The sequence below is a fragment of the Podarcis muralis genome, chromosome 16 (genome assembly GCF_964188315.1).
Source record: "Podarcis muralis chromosome 16, rPodMur119.hap1.1, whole genome shotgun sequence".
Lineage (NCBI taxonomy): Eukaryota > Metazoa > Chordata > Lepidosauria > Squamata > Lacertidae > Podarcis > Podarcis muralis.
The window spans coordinates 26,265,250-26,286,492 of NC_135670.1; the positions used below are offsets into that span (position 1 = coordinate 26,265,250).

A 21,243-nucleotide genomic window follows, 5' to 3' on the forward strand; every position below is an offset into this window, starting at 1 on the left:
CCCATCAGCCTAAGTCAGTACAACCGTATTATGGTGGGGCTGATGGGAGTTGTAGTCTGAACCATCTGAATGGCACTTAGGATGGGCAAAGACTGAGCAGCCAGACCTGGACTACAACCCCCAGGGTGCTCTGCAGCCGAGAGCATTCCTAATACTGTGACAACCAGGGGTACCAGCATCAGGGTGGAGGAGAACTTGAAGCACCTTCAGGAGGTTGCTCGGCACCCGGTGCTAGAGCAAGCACCAGCAGCCATAGTGGCCCTGTTGGAGTCCACAAGTGGTAGGGAGAGCCCTGAATGACAGGGCGAGCCAAAACTCACTCTCCAGATAGAAATTCAATGCACATACTGAAAAGAGCACCTGTTCAGCCTTGCTAACTGGGGTTGGTGGAAGTAGTTGTCCCACATGACCTTGCTGACTGGGGCTAGTGGCGGGAGTTGTGCAAAACATTTGGAGGGCACCAGGTTGGGGGTGGCTGACCCAGACCTCTAGCACCAGCTAGTCAGCTGCTTTCCCCACTTCTAAGGAAAGGGAGGAGGGTGGGGTGGAGGGATGAGCAGAGTTTATGGTTGCCCGGTCATTGCAGGAAGCGTGTTCCTACTTGGAATGTGACTAATGGCATGTGCGTCACCCCAAACAAGACCTTGCCCAGAGGTCCAGCATCTGAACCTGTAGCTAAATCTTGGAATTTCTGCCGGGGTTCGCTGCATGCTGATGAGCAAGTCTTTTGGACAAACCATCCAGGCCAGTGGGAATCTTAAATACTTGCTTTCTCTTTCCCCGAGTCTTGCTGTTGTTTTATCTGGTGCAGTGCCAAGAGTAGAGCACCTTGCCTCTCTCAGAGTGACAGGCACAAAGCCTATCCTCTGCTATTTAACAATTCCAAATCCTTTTTGCTGCTGGACAGATAGGCACCTCTTTGCTCATTGGTCCCACTTGCCAGGTCAATCTTATCAACTTAAGTTACAGGCTAGAAGCTGAAGGAGAGGCAAGATTTGATGCTTCCAGGCACGCAGCTGCATGCTGAGGAGGCGGCGTTTCCATAGTAGGGTTAGCTCGCTTATCTGGGTAAAAGTTGGGCAGGGCCCACTGGCTTATGTATAAAAACACCTTAGTAATTACTGGTAGCTAAGCACTCCCTTCCTTATTCAGCCTAGGGGAGGCTGCTTTAAGACCGTAAGCAGCGGCCTGGGAGAATCAGGCCAAAGGAAGACCATATAGTCTAGCACAGGGGTCTGCAACCCGCGGCTCCGGAGCCGCATGTGGCTCTTTTACACCTTTGCCGCGGTACCGGGACGGATACTAGTGAGGGGAGGAGGCGCATTGTGCGCCCCGACACTCCCCACTGTGGCGGGCGCTGTACTGGCTGTGACGTCGCATGGGGGCGGTGTGTACGTTAGTCATGCACCGTCCCAACGTCACCTTCCCGCCAGCCCGCTACATTGTAAGGGGGATGTACGCTGGTCACTGTTTTGAAGGGGAGTGAAGAAAACACACACACAAAAAGGTAACTTGTTAATTTAACGTTTATTTCTATGAGGAGGAGTAATTCTGAGGGGTCAAACAAAGAAATAATAATAAAAAGTGACAAAAAAGTTATTTTTATAATGACGAGTTTTGCGGCTCCCAGTGTTTTTTTCTTCGGAAATGGGTCCAAGTGGCTCTTTTTGTCTTAAAGGTTGCAGACCCCTGGTCTAGCATCTTCTTCTCAAAGGGACCAAACACCCCAAAGAACCTAGGAATCTAGATAGACTGCCTCTGGCCCTGGAGGTTCCATAAGAAGAGTGTTGGATCAGGCCAAAGGGTGCCCCTCTGTCCGCACAGCAGCCACCCAGATGCCACCCAGATGCCTCCAAGCAGGACCTGAGTGCGGCAGCAAGCTCCTCTCCTGTAGCTTCCAGCAACTAGTATTCAGAGACATACTGCCTCCAGCAGTGAACATCGCATATAACCATTGTGGCTGCTGGCTATAGGCATCCTTCTCCATGAAATTTGTCTAGCCCTCTTTTAAAGCCATCTCAGTGGGTGTCCATTTCTACGTCTTGCGGGACTAAATTCCAGAGGTGTGAAAAATTGCTTTCTTTTCATATATGCTAAGCAGGGTTCAACAGCCCAGTCATCATTTGGGATCCCCCTCTCCTTGTGCCACCAGAAAATGAAACACAGTTCGAAGCAATTGTCCCGAAACAGATGGGCAAAGGAAGCTTGCTCTCTCCTGTGAGAAGGTCTTGGTGGGTTTTCAAGAGAGTAGTTCAGGCTGTTCACCTGGGAGGTGGTGATATGCAGAGCCTGGTGATGTTGTGTCCATTGTCGGACAGAGACCTGCACCTGCCTTAGAAATAGCATTACAAATCACTGGGCAGATAGATATACTCTGACCTGCCTCCTGGCCCTGTGAGCTAGGGACATTGGTTCTGTGTGCATGGTCACCTCGCCTTGGTGCTATGTTCATAATGGTCCAAGGATCATGAGTTTTGCAGTGGGAGGGTCAGAGACCATCCTCTTGTCCTGGAGAGTGACCACCACCTCAGCATTCAGGCTTCCTTCTCCACGTTGCTTTCTTGCGGGCCTCAGAGGGGTGCCTTCTATTCATCCACCCATCCGCAGATCACTTTTGGGACAGCCTTTGTACAACCTGGTGCCCTCCAGCCGCTCTGGACTACAACAACCTCCAGCCCCAGTGTTCCACAGGTCTGAGCCACTCTTCCCATCTGCCCCAGCATCATATGGTCATGCTGGCATTGGGCTCATGGGAGTCGTAGTCCAAAATAGCCAGAGCTCCCCAGGTTGGGTCCAGGGAGTTTGTCTGGAGACTTAAATCCAGGTTCTTCTGGCTTCCTTCCAGGCTTTTTATTTCTGTGCTGAGTAGTATATTAGTGTATAGAGAAAAGGGAAGTCTTACCAAAAAATGGAAAGTTGGTAGAGTTATTGCAAAGTTTAGTTATTATGTTAGGTTTAAAAACAGATATATATGTCATGCAGTGGCCACACTTATTCTTATTGGTATTATCATTAGTTGGTATAAAGTGCTGCCCTGATCAGAGTAGACCCACTGAAGTTAATGGACAGGCTCATTAATTTCAGTGGGTCTCCTCTGGGCAAGCTGAATGCTACTTAGTATTATTTACTGCATTTATTCATTGCTTACTACATAGACCAGTGGTGTCCAAACTTTTTTCACAAGGGCCAGATTTGATGAAGTGAAGGGCCGTGGGGGCCATCCAAAGTTGTTGAGCTTCTTTTAGGATTGAAGTTGTTGAGGTTTTTTTTTTAGGATTTTACCCCAGGAAATAAACTGCCACAGGGGCAAGATTAAGCCGACCAGTGGGCCAGATTAGGCACCCGAAACGGACTTTGGACATGCCTGACATAGAGCACCCCAAAGGGACTTCCCTTTACTCCATAGCCTGGCAGGTTGCAGGTTGCAGGTTGGCAGATGTAGGTCTTACCTCCCATCCTTTGTTTTGCCTCCTAGTTGCTCCGAGTGCCAGGACCTCCTCACAAACTGGTACTATGAAAAGGATGGGAAACTCTACTGCCACAAGGACTACTGGAGGAAATTTGGCGAGTCTTGCCACGGCTGCTCTCTGCTGATGACTGGGCCAGTCATGGTAAGGATTTGGCTTTGTTTCTGCTTCCCATTCTGAGTATCCCCAGAATTTTATGTTGTGAACAACCCTGAGACCTGGGGGTATAGGGTGCTATGTAAATGATGATGATGATGATGATGATGCAGGATGGGGGAAACTCAGCATCTGAAGCCACTGCAAATCTCCACTAGTTACTCTGTGTTGGTTTCCTGCTGCTTCAGAGGGTAGGACCCCAAACCAGTGGATTCAAATTACAAGAAAGGAGATTCCAACTAAACATTAGGAAGAACTTCCTGACTGGAAGAGCTGTTCCACAGCAGAACGGACTACCTCTGAAGGCGGTGGGCTTTCCTTCATTGGAGGTTTTCGGCTGGATGACCATCTGCCAGGGATTCCTTAACTGTGATTCCTGTAATGCAGGGGGTTGGACTAGATGACCTTTGGAGGCCCTTCCAACTCTGTAATACAGTGACTGAGCAAGGTTAGGATTCAAAGCCCTAATGATGACATCAGGCTATATTCCCCCCCCCTGCCCCCCCCACAGTGTGTCTTCTGGGAAGGGCCTGGCAGGAAGGAGGAGCAGCTTTGTTGTGAAATGTTTTGGGACGGAGCACAAGACAAAAGTGTTTCCTGTTCGGCCTCCAGGCTGTGCATGCCGTAAGGCACTTCGCCTTTGTTCTTGGGACTCAGGCTCCTGTCTTTGTAATACGATATTGAACCTCTCAACAGGTTTGGCAAATGGAAGATTTTTTCAGTGGGAGGTGCATCCTTTTGCAAAAAAAACCGAAAGGAGCTTTTTGCTTCCAAACAGTTCCATTATTGCTATTGCATTTATATCCCACTCTTCATCCAAGGAACACAATTGTGGTGATGTACATGGTACTTCCGGGGGGAAGCCATGGCTCAGTGGTAGAGACCCTGCTTTGCATGCAGAAGGTCCCAGGTTCAGTCCCCAGCAGCATCTCTAGGTACAGCTGGGAATGTTCCTTACCTGAAACCCTGGAAAGATGCTGCCTGTCAGTGTAGACAATACTAAGCTAGATGGGCCAAGAATCTGAATCAGTCTAAAACAGTTTCCTCTGTCCTGTGACATGGTCTGTTTATTTATTTACACTTACATCCCATCTGCCATGGATGCTTTAGCTGAGATTCCTGCATTGCAGGGGGTTGGACTAGATGACCATGAGTGCCTCCCAAGGCTACGATTCTATGTTTCTATGTTCTCACAAAGTGATGTACATGGTTCTTCCGCTCCTCATTTCATCTACCCAACACCCTTTGAGGGTAGGCTAGACTTGAGAAATAGTGACTGGCCCAAGGTTACTATAAGGTCACCCAGTGAGCTTTATGGTTGAGTGGAGATTTGAACCCTGGTCTCCCAGGTACCAGTCTGACCCTCTAACCACCACTGCAGTATACTGGTTCTGCATCATCCATTGCTGGCAGAAAGGACACACTTCCTGTCATTCACACTCGTGTGTGTGAACATATCTGTGCACAGGATTGGGCCAGAGTTATAGAACATTGTCTCTGGGCTGAATGATGCAGGGGCTGATGGGAACTGTAGTCCAAAATGGCAGGAGGGCACCAGGTTGAGTGAGTCTGCACTGAAGTGTGGGACTGAGAGCCAGCGTGGTATAGTGGTTAAAGCATCAGTCTGATTTCATCTTGAGCTCCATGGAGAAAAAGGTGGGATATAAATGCAGTACGTTAATATAAATATATAAAATTATTCAGAACAAAGTGAAGGTATCTTTCTTCTGACTGCAGGCGAAACTCTCCATGTCTTGATTTAAAGCTTATTAGGGCCGCTAGACTAGACAGCACTTAGCTCTGAATCTGAGATGCTGTAGAAAGTTAAGAAACAGATCCCCATATGCATGTTAGGGCTGAAGGTGGAGTCCCGAGTTTTGAAAGGTTGAAGACAACTGCTGTAGGGGAAGCTCTGCAGGCCAACAGCTCATTTCCCCTAGCAAGAGGCTGTGTTCATATTTAAAAAATGCTTTTTGAGACCCCTAGTGGATTCTAGGGGAAGCGCAGCCCCAAATACCTGTACAGTACTACTGTATTCATGTATATGCTATTACAGTACAATCCCAACTTATACACATTTAACTTGTGCCATTTCAGGCTGGTTGAAATGGGACAAGTAAAATTGAAGCCAACCAGATGCCCCAATGGGAAACCCACAAGCAGGCCCTGAGCACAAGAGGCCTCTCTCTTCCTGTAGCTTCCAGCCCTTGGTATTCAGAAGCGTTACTGTCTTCAGCTGTGGAGGCAGAGCATAGTAGCCACTGACAGCCCTCTCCACTGTGAATTTGTCTAATCCTCTATTAAATCTATATGGGCTGGTGGCCATCATTGGCTCCTGTGGGTGCGAGTTCCACAGTTTAACTATTAAGCCCCCACTTGAGACAGATAATACCCACACTCCTTGCAACATCCTCCTCTTCCTCCCTTCTCTCACATGCTTTTAAGTTAGGCCTGCTTTTCCAGGAGCAGCCGAAGTGACAAAATGCCCCTCCAGCCAGCAATTGCAAACTTTGGTTTGACGCTGCGGTGTGCCGTCCGGTTTCAGGAAAAGGGTTGATGTGGCTACGGCACAGTTGAGATTTCTCTCTTGACTTTTCTGGGTCCGAAAGCGCCTTTGTTGCTTTCCCTTTGTCTGCTCTCCACCTTGGCTTAAACCTCGCTTCTCTGCAGGTGGCTGGTGAATACAAGTACCACCCAGAATGCTTTGCGTGTATGAGCTGCAAGGTGATCATTGAAGATGGCGACACATATGCATTGGTGCAGCACTCTGCCCTCTACTGGTAAGGGGAAGTTAGAAGCCCATACTGCAACTGTGGGGGGCAGGGGGTGGAATGCAGGCAGGGGGGTCCAATGCTTGGACTACTGCAATGTGCTCTATGTGGGGCTACCTTTGAAGGTGACCCGGAAACTGCAATTAATCCAGAATGCGGCAGCTAGACTGGTGACTGGGAGTGGCCGCCGGGACCACATAACACCGGTCCTGAGAGATCTGCATTGCCTCCCAGTACGTTTCTGAGCACAATTCAAAGTGTTGGTGCTGACCTTTAAAGCCCTAAACGGCCTCAGTCCTGTATACCTGAAGGAGCGTCTCCGCCCCCATCGTTCAGCCCAGACACTGAGATCCAGCGCCGAGGGCCTTCTGGCGGTTCCCTCATTGTGAGAAGTGAGGTTACCAGACAGAGGGCCTTCTCGGTAGTGGCGCCCGCCCTGTGGAACGCCCTCCCTTCAGATGTGAAGGAAATAAGCAGCTATCCTATCTTTAAAAGACATCTGAAGGCAGCCCTATTTAGGGAAGTTTTTAATATTTAATGCTGTATTGTTTTTAACACTTGATTGGGAGCCGCCCAGAGTGGCTGGGGAATAAATAAATTATTATTATGATTATTATTATTATTATTGGTGGGGTGAGGGGAGGGATGGATCCGGCAGTTCCAGCATAACGTTCTCCGCTCTTCTGTTTAGTGGCAAATGCCATAACCAGATTGTTCTGACGCCGATGATTGAGAGGTTGTCCACAGAGTTCCTGTGTGAACAGCTGCCCTACACGCTGACCCTCATCTCCATGCCTGCGGCCACTGATGGCAAGCGAGGATTCACGGTGGCTGTCGAAGGTGGCTGCTCAACCTATGCCACTAGCGTCCAAGTGAAAGAGTAGGTGATAAATCAGTTTGTATACTGCTTAATGCCAAAACACGCTTCTAAGCTAAGTTTAAGTATAAAAGCCAAACACACAAGCATTACAGTATAAACGCTCGTAGTTAAAATATGCAGTTAAACAATACAATATTAAATTGCTGTGTTGTTTAATTGCCTATTTTAATTATGGACATTTATACTGTTTGTCCTTCTTAGAGACTCTGGTTGAGAGATCAAAGGGAATGATTGTATCGTATTACTTTAGCTCTTCCTTTTCCCTCTTCGCCATGTTGACATATAAAAGTCTCCCTCAAGGCTGTATATATATCTTTTTAACTTTGGTTTTATATCGCAATGACTCTGCACAATTGGAGTTATCATGTTCCCAAAGCTTTAAGAGACTGGTAAATGCACAGTATTTATTGAGAAGATATGTTCCTTTTGACACCTCAAGTGGGCCTGAGAAGATTAAGACAGTCCAGAAAATGGTTTAGTCATTAATAATGTCAAATCTAAAGGTTTTTTAGTCAAGGCAGGAAAACTAAACACGAGTAACTGTTTAATTCTAAAGAGCCAGAGCTGATGAAATCTCCCAGTTACCTTATCATAACCTTCTCAGCCTCAGCACCTTGGACTTTACAAATAAAGAAAAACAAGTAGCCTGCTTTAAATCTTTAAACAGACTGCTGAATTTTTAATAACCAGGGATAGTCATTGTGCCATTTTTTAAAAGCAACAATGAGACTGATATGAATTCTTGCTGTGAAAATTTGGAGCATTGCAGATTTTACTAAAATTGAGAGTTCAAAGCCATTTTGTTTGTGTGTGTGATTTTAGGGGTTTCAAAAATTACCCCAGCTTATTTAATTAGAGCAGAATCAGGAATGAAACGGTTTCTGGTCTAAATTATGTCAGGGTGATAAATTACTGGTGTAGTAGAAATCAGCTGATGAAAGACGGGTTTCCTGATATGTTTTTAGAGGAACAGAGATCAAACAGTCTAGGAAACTTTTCACTGCAAAACTTTCAGAACTATTATCCAGATATTTTGGATTCTCTTTACAGGCACTGAATCCACTGGGAAATGTCACTAGAAATATTTTTAAACAAAGAGTTTTGGACGTAGGAATACAAACTGATACAACTGCCCTCACATCCTCAAGAACAGTGAAATGGTTAGCTAGTGTAAAACTTCAGTACCAATTTGAAAAAATACTTATTTCCTACGACAGTGGAATATCAGAAAGCTTTTTCTCAATTTTTCTCCGCTCCTTGGAGACCCAGAAAAATAAAAATAGTTCTGCTGTCACATGACCCTCCCTCTTTGTTTATAGAGTCAACCGACAGCATATTAGTCCTGATGTCCAGAACGCTATTCACCCTGGAGACAAGATCCTGGAGATCAATGGGACCCCGATTCGCACACTACAAACAGAAGAGGTACGGCCTGGACATCTCTTTAAGTTCATTTCTTGTTCCTGGTGATTTGGGAAATAGAACAGAATGGAGAAGAGAGAATAGCTCAGGGCTGGTGCAAATGCTTTTCATGCAGAAGGATTCAGGATTGATCCATGGCATTGCTATAAAGATCTCTGCTGGGAACCCTGGAGAGCTGGTGCCAGTCGGCCAGCCTTGTGCCCTCCAGGTGTTTTAGACTACAACTCCCATCAGCCCCTGTGTCGTATGGCTGATGGGAGTTGGTGAAGGCTGGAGTAGACAACTCTGCACTATAGATGGACCAATAGACAGACTTGGGTATAAGGCAGTGTTGTTTTTTCTTAGCCACTTGGGCCTTTGCTCTGGTCCCTCAGTTGTCTTCAATGTATCTCAAGGCGCAAGCAAAGTTCTCACATTTGTGAGTTGTGGACAATTCCTTCTCTTTTGTATGTGGCATAAATACAAGCCCCCTCACTGGAATATGGGCTACTGCAAACAGTTTGAACAACGTAGGTTTTTAAGGTGCCGCAAGATTCTAACAAAATTTATTAGCGCATAACAAGCTTTTGTGGACTGAGGGCAACTTTGTCAGGTACATTATTTGTTTGTTCATTTATTTTGTAATGTTTATACACTGCTTGATTGTAAAAACAAAACAAAACCCCAAAGAGATTTACAAAAAAGATAAAGCAATAAAATTGTTGAGAATAATTAACATTAATTCAAGACACTTGAAAAGTTAAATTAACAGTAGACTAAAAACAGGTTAAAACTCAAATCAGCTTTCTAAAAACTGGGTAGGCTTGCCTAGACAAAATTGTTTTTAGCAGGGAGTTCCGAAGTGTAGGTGCTGTCATGCCAAAAGATCAAGTTCTTAAAAATGCAGAATTGGTATTATGTGGCATCCGTAACTGCACTAATTCCAGCTGTTAAAAGGATTTACAGGTCAAAACCAGCACTTTGAATTGGGCCCATGAACTAATTGGCAGCCTGTACAGTCAGGCCAGGATCGGTGTAATATGCTCAAACTATTTTCCACTGGTAAGCAGCCTGGCCGCCAAATTCTGCACCAGCTGAAGTTTCTAAACTTTCTTCAGAGGCAGCCCTATATATAACGTTGAAGTAATCTAACCCAGAGGTTGCCAGAACATAGATGACAGAAGTTAGGGTTATCCCTGTCCAAATAGGGTACAGCTAGGCCACCAGCCGAAGCTGATGGAAGGCACTCCATGTCACTGAGGACACCTGAACCTCAAGCAACAGCAAGGGTTCCAGAAGTAGCCCCAAACTATGTACTTCAGAGGGAGCGTAACCCTATCAGGAACAGGCAACATCCAATCCATCCATTCTAGGGAACCCCCCTCTAACAGTGCCTGAGTCTTAATCTGGATTGAGCTTCAGTTTGTTGGCTTTCATCCAGTCCGTTAATGAGGCAAGGCAATGGTCCAGCACATCCACTGCCAAATCTTCAGATGTAAAGAAGAAGTACAGCTGTGGGTCATCAGCATATTGCAGGCATATATGGACACATGGTTTGGTGTAGGATTGTAAGCAGTGAGGAGAAGAAATGCAGAGAGTACAGAGACGGCCATAATTACATAATTAACTGTGGACAGTCACAGAAACCTGCGTCCTGATTTACGGATAGCGCTGTGGGTTAAACCACAGAGAATAGGACTTGCTGATCAGAAGGTCAGCGGTTCGAATCCATGTGACAGGGTGAGCTCCCGTTGCTTGGTCCCTGCTCCTGCCAACCTAGCAGTTCGAAAGCACGTCAAAGTGCAAGTAGATTCCTGCCAACCTAGCAGTTCGAAAGCACGTCAAAGTGCAAGTATATAAATAGGTACCGCTCCGGCAGGAAGGTAAACGGCGTTTCCGTGCGCTGCTCTTGTTCGCCAGAAGCGGCTTAGTCATGCTGGCCACATGACCCGGAAGCTGTATGCCGGCTCCCTCAGCCAATAAAGCGAGATGAGCGCCGCAACCCCAGAGTCGGTCACGACTGGACCTAATGGTCAGGGGTCCCCTTTAAACCTCTTGTAGGTTGAATTGAGGCAAAGGTTGAGGTTTTTGTGTGAGGTTAGCTTACCAATGCCAGGATGTCTGTGCTATCAACAACTTTCTGTTTGAATGACCCCTGGAGGTGCTCCCTTGGAGGTCTCTCTCGCCTTCATTGTGCAACTTCCTTATTCCTGGGTTTGCTTCTCAGGTAGAGGACCTGATTCGCAAGACAAGCCAAACCCTCCAGCTGTTGATCGAGCATGACCCCGTCTCTCAGCGTCTCGACAGACTGCGTCTGGATGCCCGGATGCCCGGGCGCACGAAAAAGCCGTCATCACCCTGCCCCATATCAGCTCTGGACCTAAAGGAGAACCTGGAAGGAACGCTGCGGCGTCGCTCCCTCAGGTACCAAGGCCGGGGAGGCTACCCCCAAAATTTTTACTGACATTCAACTAGCATTTTATTTTGGCTATATAGCTTTTCACTTTGCAGGAGGTTGGACTAGAGGAATTTAGGCTGACCCCTTTAACATAGTGCTCTTCTCAACCTGGCACCCTCCAGCAGTTTTGAACTGCAGCATTCTCTGCTGGCTGAAGCTGATGGGAGTTGTAGACCAAAACATCTGGAAGATTCAATTTTGGGGAAGGCCTGATACTCTAATGTGTGTATCCAACATATTCCTGCCTCCTGCCCTACTTGCTACTAAGGACTACTAAGAGCCAGTGCAGTGCAAAAGTTGGACTAGGACCTTGGGAGACCAGGGTATGAATCCCCTCTCAACCATGAAGCTCCCTGGGTGACCACGGGCCAGTCATTGCCTCACAGTCCTACCTACCTCACAGGGTTGTTGTGGTGATCATATGAGGAGAGGGAGAACTATGTACATGTCAGGGACTGGAATGAAGAGGAAGAGGAATGGTGGCGATCACCTCCTCCCCCTTCACCTGTAGCTGACAGGGAAGAGGGAGGCTGTGTTGAATTACAGCCAGACTGTGAGGGAGATAACAAGTCAGAGACAAGCGAGCAGCTAAGTTATTAGGTGTTAGGAGAAGCAGGGGGAGAGACAGAGCAGCCAGCGGACACTTCATTAGACAGCATAGATGATCCACCATCCCCTAGAACATGTCATTCGTTAAGGGTGCAAGAGCAACAGACACAGAGGCATTTGACCCTGGGGGGCCACCATAGGGTCAGATGCTGTTGGGAAAGAGGGAGTTGCTCACTCTGGCTCCTCCTCCTTCCATCATGGCAGAAGGACTGGAATCTTCGTCTTCTGCCATAATGACTGAATAAATCATAACAGCCTCCTTGTTTCTTCCCTGCTTCTTGAAACCATTGGGGGGAGGGAGAGAATTCCTCAAGCCTGACAGTACATCACATTGAGCTCCTTGGAGAATACAGTGGTTTGTAACTGTGATAAATAAGGACAATATTGGATAAGTTTGGTACCAAGACATAAGTCACATGAACTTTGACAAGAGTGCCCCCAGGACAAAAATTCAAGGTTCCTATATAGATTTACAAAGCCCTGAACAACTTGGGTCCAGGATACGGTTGTAAACCACTGTGGTATGTTTTTTAATGAAACAGCGGTATGTAAATATTTTTTATAATAATAAATGAATAATTTTTTTTAAGTGCCCCCTGTCCCGTGATCACAGCACAGTGCATCCAATCTGATTTGGTTTTGGGTGGCGTACTAAACGCAGCCCTGAATTCGATCACAGTGTGGCTCTTTTATACTGTTGTTACACATGTTCATTTATTGTGGAGCGTGGTCTGGCGAACCTAGGTTTGCTTCGTATGCATCTCTTCCTCCCATCCCAACGAGCTGGAGAACAGGGAGCCTGCAGCTTGGACTTCCAGCAAAAGATCTAACCTTGGTTGCGTCTTCCACCCCAGGCGAAGCAACAGCATCTCCAAGTCCCCTGGCCCCAGCTCCCCAAAGGAACCGCTCCTCCTCAGCCGGGATATCAGCCGTTCCGAATCGCTCCGCTCATCCACAAGTGGTTCCCAGCAGATCTTCCGCCCCTGTGATCTGATCCACGGGGAGGTTTTGGGAAAAGGCTTCTTCGGCCAGGCTATCAAGGTGAGGAAACTGTTGCAGATACTCTCTTACCTTTCTCTCCCAACAGATCCCCCTACCCCGGAACGGGGCGTGTCTGCTTCTCACATTAATGGTGTTTCATTAATCAGGATCATCATTTGTCCCATCAGGTTTCTCCCAGCAATTGTTTCACTGTTAGTTTTGCTGTCCTTGAAGTTGGTGCAGCTGACACTGAATGGGAAAGGGCCATAGCTCAGTGGTTGTTAGAGCATCTGCTTTGCTTGCAGCAGGTTCCAGGTTCAGTCCCCGGCATCTCTAGGTAGGGCTGGGAGAGGCTCCTGCTTGAAACCCTGATGCCATTGCTGCCAGTCAGTGTAGACAGTGCTGAAGTAGATGAGCCAATGTCTGGCGCAGTATAAGGCAACTTCCTACACATCTCTGACTGCAGAGTTTTAAGGTGGCTCTCCCCACCTTCATCCTGATCTGGGGCGCAAGAGCCTGAGTAGCCGTAGCTAAGCTTCTTCGGCACCGATGCTCTGTTTGCCAATCATTTCATCTTCTGTGAAAACTTTGTGCTTGAGCCAATTCTCCTGTTTAGGAAAACGGTGGCCCTGTTGGACCACAGCTTCTAGGCTGAGTTCATCCGTGGCCCTGCTCCATCCTCCAGAACACCTGGAGTTCTGATTTGGGGATAGTCTGTCCTATATTTTGACTCTGGCACAATGTGGAAGCAAGATTCAGGACGGAGAAAAGAAAGTGCTCCTTCATGCAGCGCGCAATTAACCTGTGGAACTCGCTGCCACAGGAGGCTGTGGAGGATACCAACCAAGATGGCTTTAAATGAGGATTAGGAAAATTCAGCTATCCATGGCTACCAGCCACGCTGCCTATGCTCTGCCCTCCACAGCTGGAGGCAGCAATGCCATTGCTGGGAACTACAGGTGGGGAGGGGACTCTAGTGATTGTTTCCTGCTTGTTTGCCACAGGCATCCGGTTGGCCCCTGTGAGAACAGGGTGCTGATCTAGATGGGCCATTGGCCTGATCCAGCAAGCTCTTCTTATGTTCTTTTGCCCCTGGGAAGCGGCTTATAACCATGCCCTGTTTTAGCCTGCATCCTTGGGTATATGCCACATTCCAGCTCCTCTTTACCTTTTCTTACTAATGAACCTGTTTCTTCTCCTTCTCCTTCCTCTTCTGTGGGTAGGCACGTAGCAGGTGCAGGTAAGCCCAATGCTCTCTTTGCAGCATGCCTTGTGATGAGCATTCCCACTCAGGCGAGAGCCCTCAGACTAACCCCGGCCTCTGATTTGTGCACGCTGCCCACCCCCCACCCTGGGCTGCAGCCAACGCCCCAACACTCCACATTCTGCAAGGCTACTGTGTTGGTTGGGGGGGGTGGAGCATCCGGCTTGCCCTTGCCTTCTGAACGTCCTTTCTGCATGGCCTTCCTTTTAAAGGAGACGTACAACAACCTAGCACCCTCCTTTCCTGTGCTGCTGCACATTTGTTTTGGAAAAGCAGGGGACTTTTAGATTACTTGCAGAAAATGTAATAACACTTACTGTAGTAAAAAAAACAACTCCTCCTCTATGCTGTTTACATAAAGTCAATAACAATACAAACAACATTCAAGTAAAAAAAACCTAGATAAAAGCAAAACACAGCTATGTATCTCAAATAAAACTGGTTAGGATTGCTGGTTGTCGTCGTCTTCTGTTTCAGTCACAGGGGAGTCAAACGTCTCAGGCAAGTTGCTGCCCCTCTTTATGTGCTTGACCAGTCATGCCCAGTGCAGGTGACATCCTCCTCTTCTTGTCTTCTAATTCAGATTCTAATTCAGACACCTGATATGTATATCCATTATTTATTTATTGTGTTTATATCCTGTCTTTTACTCCAAGGAGCTCAAGTTAGCATGCGTGGTTCTCCCCCTCATTTAATTCCCACAACAGCCCTGTGAGGTAGGGTAGACTGAAAGTGAGTGACTGGCCCAGGGTCACACACAATGAGCTTCGTGGCAGAGTGGGAGGTTTCGAAAGCACGTCAAAGTGCAAGTAGATAAATAGGTACCGCTCTGGCGGGAAGGAAAATTGTGTTTCCATGCGCTGCTCTGGTTCGCCAGAAGCCGCTTAGTCATGCTGGCCACATGACCTGGAAGCTGTACACCGGCTCCCTCAGCCAGTAAAGCGAGATGAGCGCTGCAACCCCAGAGTCAGTCACGACTGGACCTAACGGTCAGGGGTACCTTTCTTTTCCCCTTTACCTCCCAAGTCCTAGTTCCACATTCTACACCACACTACCTCTCTAATTTTAGGACCCACCCTATTTTTGCAATTTTATGTTGTTTAAATGTTGTGTTTTAAATTGGTGTAACCTGCCCTGTGACCTTAGGGTGAAGGGCAGGCAATGGACTGAAATAATACTATTAACAGCAGTAACAAAAATGAAAGCGATAATAAATGACAATATAGCAGCTCTTCACTGCTGAATACTTCACACAGAGCTCAGCATACCTCTCCCTTTGGTTTGCTTTCAGTCTGTTCATTTCAAGCCTTGTTCACATCGTTGCCAGCTCTTTTTCTAAGCAGATAGACTGAAACGAGCTCTCTAAAACAGGAGGCTTTCTTTTGGCTTTTCCAGGCCTAAAAGTGGGGTGTTCCGTTTCTCTGCTTCACAGAGAGCGATCTTGTTAGCACAGCGGACAGGTGTAAACCGACAAGAATGTGCCGACTACGTTCAGACATCCCTCTAAACCTTGGGCTGGAGGTACAGGAGCAAGCCATGAGCTCCCTCCTTGTGTGCGCACACACATTACTTCCTACTTTGATCAAGTAATGTGTTAATTCCCCAGTGTGAGAGGAGGACAGAAGGTCTATGGGAGTGCAGAGCTCCTTCCTGATTCTGCCAAGTGCAACCCTTAAGAGGCCTGGGGAAGCCACTCTGCTGCCAGTGACCCTTTACGGAGGGTCAGTGAGATCGTGCAATGGTTTGAAAGCGCCGTGTTAAGTTCTTCTCACTTTTGCTGTTCAGGTGACTCACAAAGCAACAGGGAAAGTGATGGTGATGAAGGAGCTGATCCGTTGTGACGAGGAAACGCAGAAGACCTTCTTGACAGAGGTAGGCACAGACTTTTCAAGCGGGTCCTGAAACGGGTGCATTAAGCTGTCCTGCTATTCAGCAGCCTCAGTAGGAATGGGGGCTCAGGAAGATCACCCCATGGCTGCCCACTTAGAAGAGAGCAAAAGAACATTATGTCACATGCTTCTCCTCTTAGTCTTTTAAGCCATGCAGATAATGCCCAAGACTTGGGTTGCATTTAATGTTGCACATCACTCTGGAAAGCTAGAGCTGGGCTGAAATGTGTTGCTGCAGAATGGCAGATCAAGTTGATGGATTATGCTGAAATGGCTAAAATGACCGGAAGAATCAGAAATCAGGGAGACCAAAAATTTTAATGAGGAATGGGGAAATTTTATAATTTATCTTAAAAACCATTGTAAACAGTTAAAATCATTAGTGAGATTGGAATAACACTTGTAGTTTAATGGTGAATTTTGGACACAATGGAGAGGTAAAAGATTTGGATTATTATAAAAGACGCAGGAGGAAATGATGAATGGTAGCACCCACAAAGGGGGGAGGAGGGAAGTCCAGGCGATTCTTTGGAATCTTGTTTCTATGTTGTATGTTGGATATGTGACTATAAAAATTTTAATCTGAAAAAAACAAACAAATAAATTTATATATAAAAAAGTGAGAGGCAGGACTATGATGTTGAAAGCGCTTCGGAATTCAGACCATGGGAAGCCAAAACAAAAATTATTACAATTTGGAAGACAATTGGACTCTTTTTTATTTTAGCTTTTTATTTTCATTGGATTTGATATGATATGTTAATTAGATGTTTTAATTGGAAAATTAATAAACGCTTTAAAAAATAAATGTATATATAAAAAAGAAATACGTTGCTGCTTGAAGTGAGGCCCCAGTGCCCCGCCATTTGCCAGCGATGACACTGTTAAACCTCTTGCTGCACCCTCCAGACACCAATTCCTATTTCCCCATCAAACTTACCACTCCACAGTTCCACCCTGTTTTGTTTATGTACTTTCTTGCATGTTTATATTTCATTTCCATTTTTATTTCTTTTCTTTTTTAAAAAAGTATTAACTCAAAGGTGGCATAGACAGTTCTCTGCTTCCCCATTGTATTCTCGTAACAGCCCTGTTGGTTAGACTGAGAAATAGTGACTGGCCCAAGGCTGCCCAGTGAGTTTTGTGACTGAGAGGCGGCTTGGACCTTGGTCTCCCAGATTGCAGTCTGATGCTCTAACCTGTACTGGCATATATATATTCTTCAAGGCCAACACTCCTGGGCTCCCTGATGCTACTGCAGTTCTGAAGGTGAGCAAGTGTGGATCGGATCAGTCCCTCAGATGGGACTGCAAGAGCTGCTTAGACTTCAAATACTTTTTGGGTTTTTTTCTTTAAAAAAAGCAGCCGCAGCCACCAAAAGGAGGTCTCAGTGCATCCCAAACCCTTGGACTGCTGTCTTGTCTTCTCAGGTGAAGGTGATGCGCAGCTTGGATCACCCCAACGTCCTGAAATTCATTGGCGTGCTGTACAAGGACAAGAAGCTGAACCTTCTCACAGAGTACATTGAAGGCGGGACTCTGAAGGATTTCCTCCGGAACATGGTGAGTGAAGGCAGCTTGTCAGATGAGCAAGGAGAAATTTGACCCTAAAAGTGCAGTGGCTCTTGGCTTCTAGAGTAGTCTCCCCCAGGCCTGATGCCCTCCAGCTGTTTTGTACTCTTAACTCCCATCAGCCCCAGCCGGCACAGCCTCAATGTCACCCTGAGAAAGACTTTGAAAAGAGCATTGCGCCTTTCCTCCACTACAGATATGTTGCTTGTTTGAGGAACATGTTAATGAGGGCCTTCTTTTTTACCTTGCAGGATCCATTTCCCTGGGAGCAGAAGGTCAGTTTTGCTAAAGGAATTGCCTCAGGAATGGTGAGTCCCCGGTTCTTCACATTTAACACACACTCTTGCCCACTGGAATCTTGTCTTGAGTTGTATATCCTGCCCCATCTTGAGGGCTTCAAAAATACGAGATGCTGAGCAAGGGGGATTGAAAGGTGCATTTGAGAGAGAAACGAGCCGGCCCTACCATTAGACCGCATTAAGCAATTGTCTCAGGTGGCAGGCACTAGCGGTGGGGGCAACAGTGGCATTATTTCTCTTTCTGAAATGAGAACTGTGCTCTGAATGAGCAGCCAATGCGCAGGAGTTTGCCTCTTAAGGCTTTGCAGCCCAGGAAGCCCCAGTCTAGGCTCATGACTTTGAAAGGGTTGTGATGGGGTGTTCCTTTGCTGGAGAGGCAAAGGGGCTGTCATAAGGACATAAGAAGAGCTTGGCTGCTGGATGAGACCAAAGGGGCCTCATCTGGTCCAGGCTCCTGTTCTCACAGTGGTCAACCAGATGCCCCAGTGGAAAGCCCCAAAGCAGGGCATGAGCGCAGCAGCAACAGCTCTCCCTTCCTGCGGCTTCCAGCAACCGGTTTTCAGACACATGTGGCTTACCACAGTGGAGCTGGTGGCTCATTTCTGCATCCTCAGCAGCCGTGGTCTAGTGGTTGCACATGAACCCCTCACACATGGTGGTCTCCAGCATAATAGGCTTTTAGTGCAGTTGGTCTGACTGGATTCTGGGTCAGACCAAACCACCTGTGACCTGCCTCCTCTACCCCCAGACCCAGCCACCACCTTGGCTTTTTTAAAAAAAATGTATTTTATTAAAGATTTTCTTAGTTTACAAAAGTATGTGCAATCTCTCTCTCTCTCTCTCTCTCTCTCTCTCTCTCTCTCTCTCTCTCTCTTTTCTCCAAGTGACATTTTTTTACAGATCAGTTTCATTTGTTGAAACATTAGGAAGAAGAAGGGGAAAGGGGGGGAGATGGGGGGGGCTGGGGTCAGGTGGTGATGTTTCTATTATACTTAATATATGTGGGGTTTCGTGTCAGCGTTGCTTGTGCAGGTTCTGTGCTATTCACTTGTGTTCCTTTGGTGGTGAGAGAGGTTGGGGTTGGCCTAGGATGTGGTTGTTTGTTTGTGATTGGCTGTGGTGGTCTTTGTTTTCGTGTGTGAGTGGGGTGGGTGGGTGTTTTGGATCAGGTTAGCCATATTGATTTGTATGCCGTTGGTGGATTTTTGTCATTGTCTTGTTGGGCTGTGTATGTGATAAAGGGGAGCCATACTGGGGTGTAGGTGTCTTCTTCTATTTGTCCCCAACCACCTCCAAGGGCAATGACTTGGAGGTACTTGGGTAGCCTGTGAGACAGGCCAGTGGGAGTGTTGAGTGGTTTCAGCCAGAAGTGCCACATTGGAAGTGGCCCAGACTCAAACCGGAGAACAGTGTTGGTTCAAATGCCTCTCTTCCCCTTTTTCTCCCATTCACAGGCTTACCTCCACTCGATGTCCATCATCCACCGAGATCTGAACTCCCACAACTGCCTGATCAAGCTGGTGAGTTCCCCGGTCTCTCCCCATCGCCCACCACCAAGCAAAACAGCTGAGAGTTGGAACCCTCTGGCTCTCTGCGCACAGAGACCTCATAGGTCCACTTTAGTGCTGTAAATGCATCCCAGCAAGAGGGGGTGCACCGTTGCTCAGAACTTGGGTGTCTTTAAGCCTGACGTTTTCATTGGAGGCCAAGAGCAGGTGGTGACTTAAGCAATGTGCATTTGCCGCCCCCCCCAAAATACCTGTTATGTTTTCCTTTAGCTGTGGTTCCTCCCTTCTTCTCCCAGATCCTATAAACCAGTGGTTCCCAAACTTTTGGTGCCACTGCCCCTTGGTTCCATGAAATCATTCCCAGTTCCACATACCCTATAAAAACCAGAATAGTGGTTTGCATGACCCACACAACAAAATTCAGAGCAGTAACGTTTAATTGCCCATTTATTCCAACCGGGAAAATCGGAAACCAGGAGGATCAAAACCTCAGCTAAGAATGGGACAAATTTATATCATACCTGAAAGGCCACTGAAAACACTTGAACTCTTTGGCAGGTTTCAAATAACTCTTGCAATGATACATAGATTTTGGATGCAGTGGAGGATTGCGAATTAGATGGACTTATAATATGCAGTGAAAAAGTTACTTAAAGAACCCATGGAGGGGAGGAGGGAAATCTTAAGATTCAGAAGAATATTGCGTAATTTTATTATTATTATTTGTGATTATGAGTGTGAATGAATTCGTAAAATCAAATAAAAACACTTTCAAAAAGAAAAAGGTTAATTGCCCATTTATTCCAAATCCACTTAAAACTATGTGGTTTAATTGGTTCTTTTTTAAAGAAATTGATCCAGTGATACCAGCTTTTCAAAGTCTAATAGTCACTTATACCTCCAGTGCCCCCCTCCCCTCAGTACGTTTTTGCCTTTTATGGTCTTTGCCCCCTGCAGGTAAACCCAACACTCCCCAGTGGGTAGTACCGCTCACTTTGGGACGCACTGCTATTGACCCTGGGCATCTATTATAGATATTTTTGCTCATGGGGAAACTGCGCCTTCTGATCCCCACAGACTAGTAGGCCTCTCATAGTGGCCCCTCCTACTTTGTTCTTGGCTGCAGGACAAGACTGTGGTGGTTGCAGACTTTGGCCTCTCCCGGCTGATTGTAGAGGAAAGGAAGAAGCCCACCCTGGAGAAGCCATCGGCCAAGAAGCGGACCCTGCGCAAGAGTGACCGGAAGAAGCGCTACACAGTGGTGGGAAACCCCTACTGGATGGCACCAGAGATGCTGAACGGTAAGAAGTTTCACAAGTAATCATAATAATAAATTTTATTTATACCCCGCCCTCCCCAGCCAAGACCAGGCTCAGGGCGGCTAACACCAGATGTAAAAACAGTTGATTAAAATACAACTTAAAAACAAGATTAAAATGCAACATTAAGATGCAGCCTCATTTCAGTAGAAACTCAAATCAAAAACTTTTTGGGGATGAAAACATCAAATCTTCACCAAGGCCAACTATCCAGACTGGTCCTATGTGGGCCAGAAAAAAAGCCAGGGAAGTCCCCAAATAGAGTGCAGAAGGAGTTGTCTTAGGCTGGGTCAGCCTTATACCGTGACCGTGGTCTATCTACATCAGCATTGCCTACTCTGGCTTGCAGCAGCAACTCTTAAGGGATTACATCAGAGAGTCTCTCTGAGCCCTACCTGAAGAGTCTGGGGATTGAACCTGAGACCTTCTGCATGCAAAGCAGGTGCTTTACCCCTGAGCTCTAGCCCTTCCCAAATAAAGAACATAAGAAGCTGCCTTATACAGAGTCAGAGCATCGATCCATCTAGCTCCATATTGTCCACACTGACTAGCAGTGGCTTTCCAAGGTTTCAGGTAGGAAGTCTTCCCCAGCCCTACCAGGAGATGCCATTGGGGATTGGTCCCGGGACCTTCTGCATTCCAGGCAGGAGCTCTGCCCCTGAGCCATCAT

The 21,243-nt window shown here is 46.9% G+C and overlaps 1 protein-coding gene across 4 annotated transcripts in view; it reads left to right on the plus strand.

The window, feature by feature from the left end:
• Window positions 1-21,243, plus strand: part of LIMK2 (LIM domain kinase 2) — a 46,394-nt gene that overhangs the window by 20,754 nt on the left and 4,397 nt on the right. For 3 of the 4 annotated variants that reach the window (XM_028709018.2, XM_028709021.2, XM_028709019.2), the window contains 11 exons: window positions 3,476-3,611; window positions 6,294-6,403; window positions 7,086-7,274; window positions 8,594-8,699; window positions 10,903-11,099; window positions 12,597-12,783; window positions 15,773-15,859; window positions 17,307-17,438; window positions 17,699-17,755; window positions 19,201-19,266; window positions 20,381-20,555. In XM_028709018.2, coding sequence (XP_028564851.2) covers window positions 3,476-3,611; window positions 6,294-6,403; window positions 7,086-7,274; window positions 8,594-8,699; window positions 10,903-11,099; window positions 12,597-12,783; window positions 15,773-15,859; window positions 17,307-17,438; window positions 17,699-17,755; window positions 19,201-19,266; window positions 20,381-20,555 — 1,442 coding nt within the window. The remainder of the gene's footprint in view (window positions 1-3,475; window positions 3,612-6,293; window positions 6,404-7,085; window positions 7,275-8,593; window positions 8,700-10,902; window positions 11,100-12,596; window positions 12,784-15,772; window positions 15,860-17,306; window positions 17,439-17,698; window positions 17,756-19,200; window positions 19,267-20,380; window positions 20,556-21,243) is intronic. The other variant, XM_028709020.2, reaches the window with a different exon arrangement.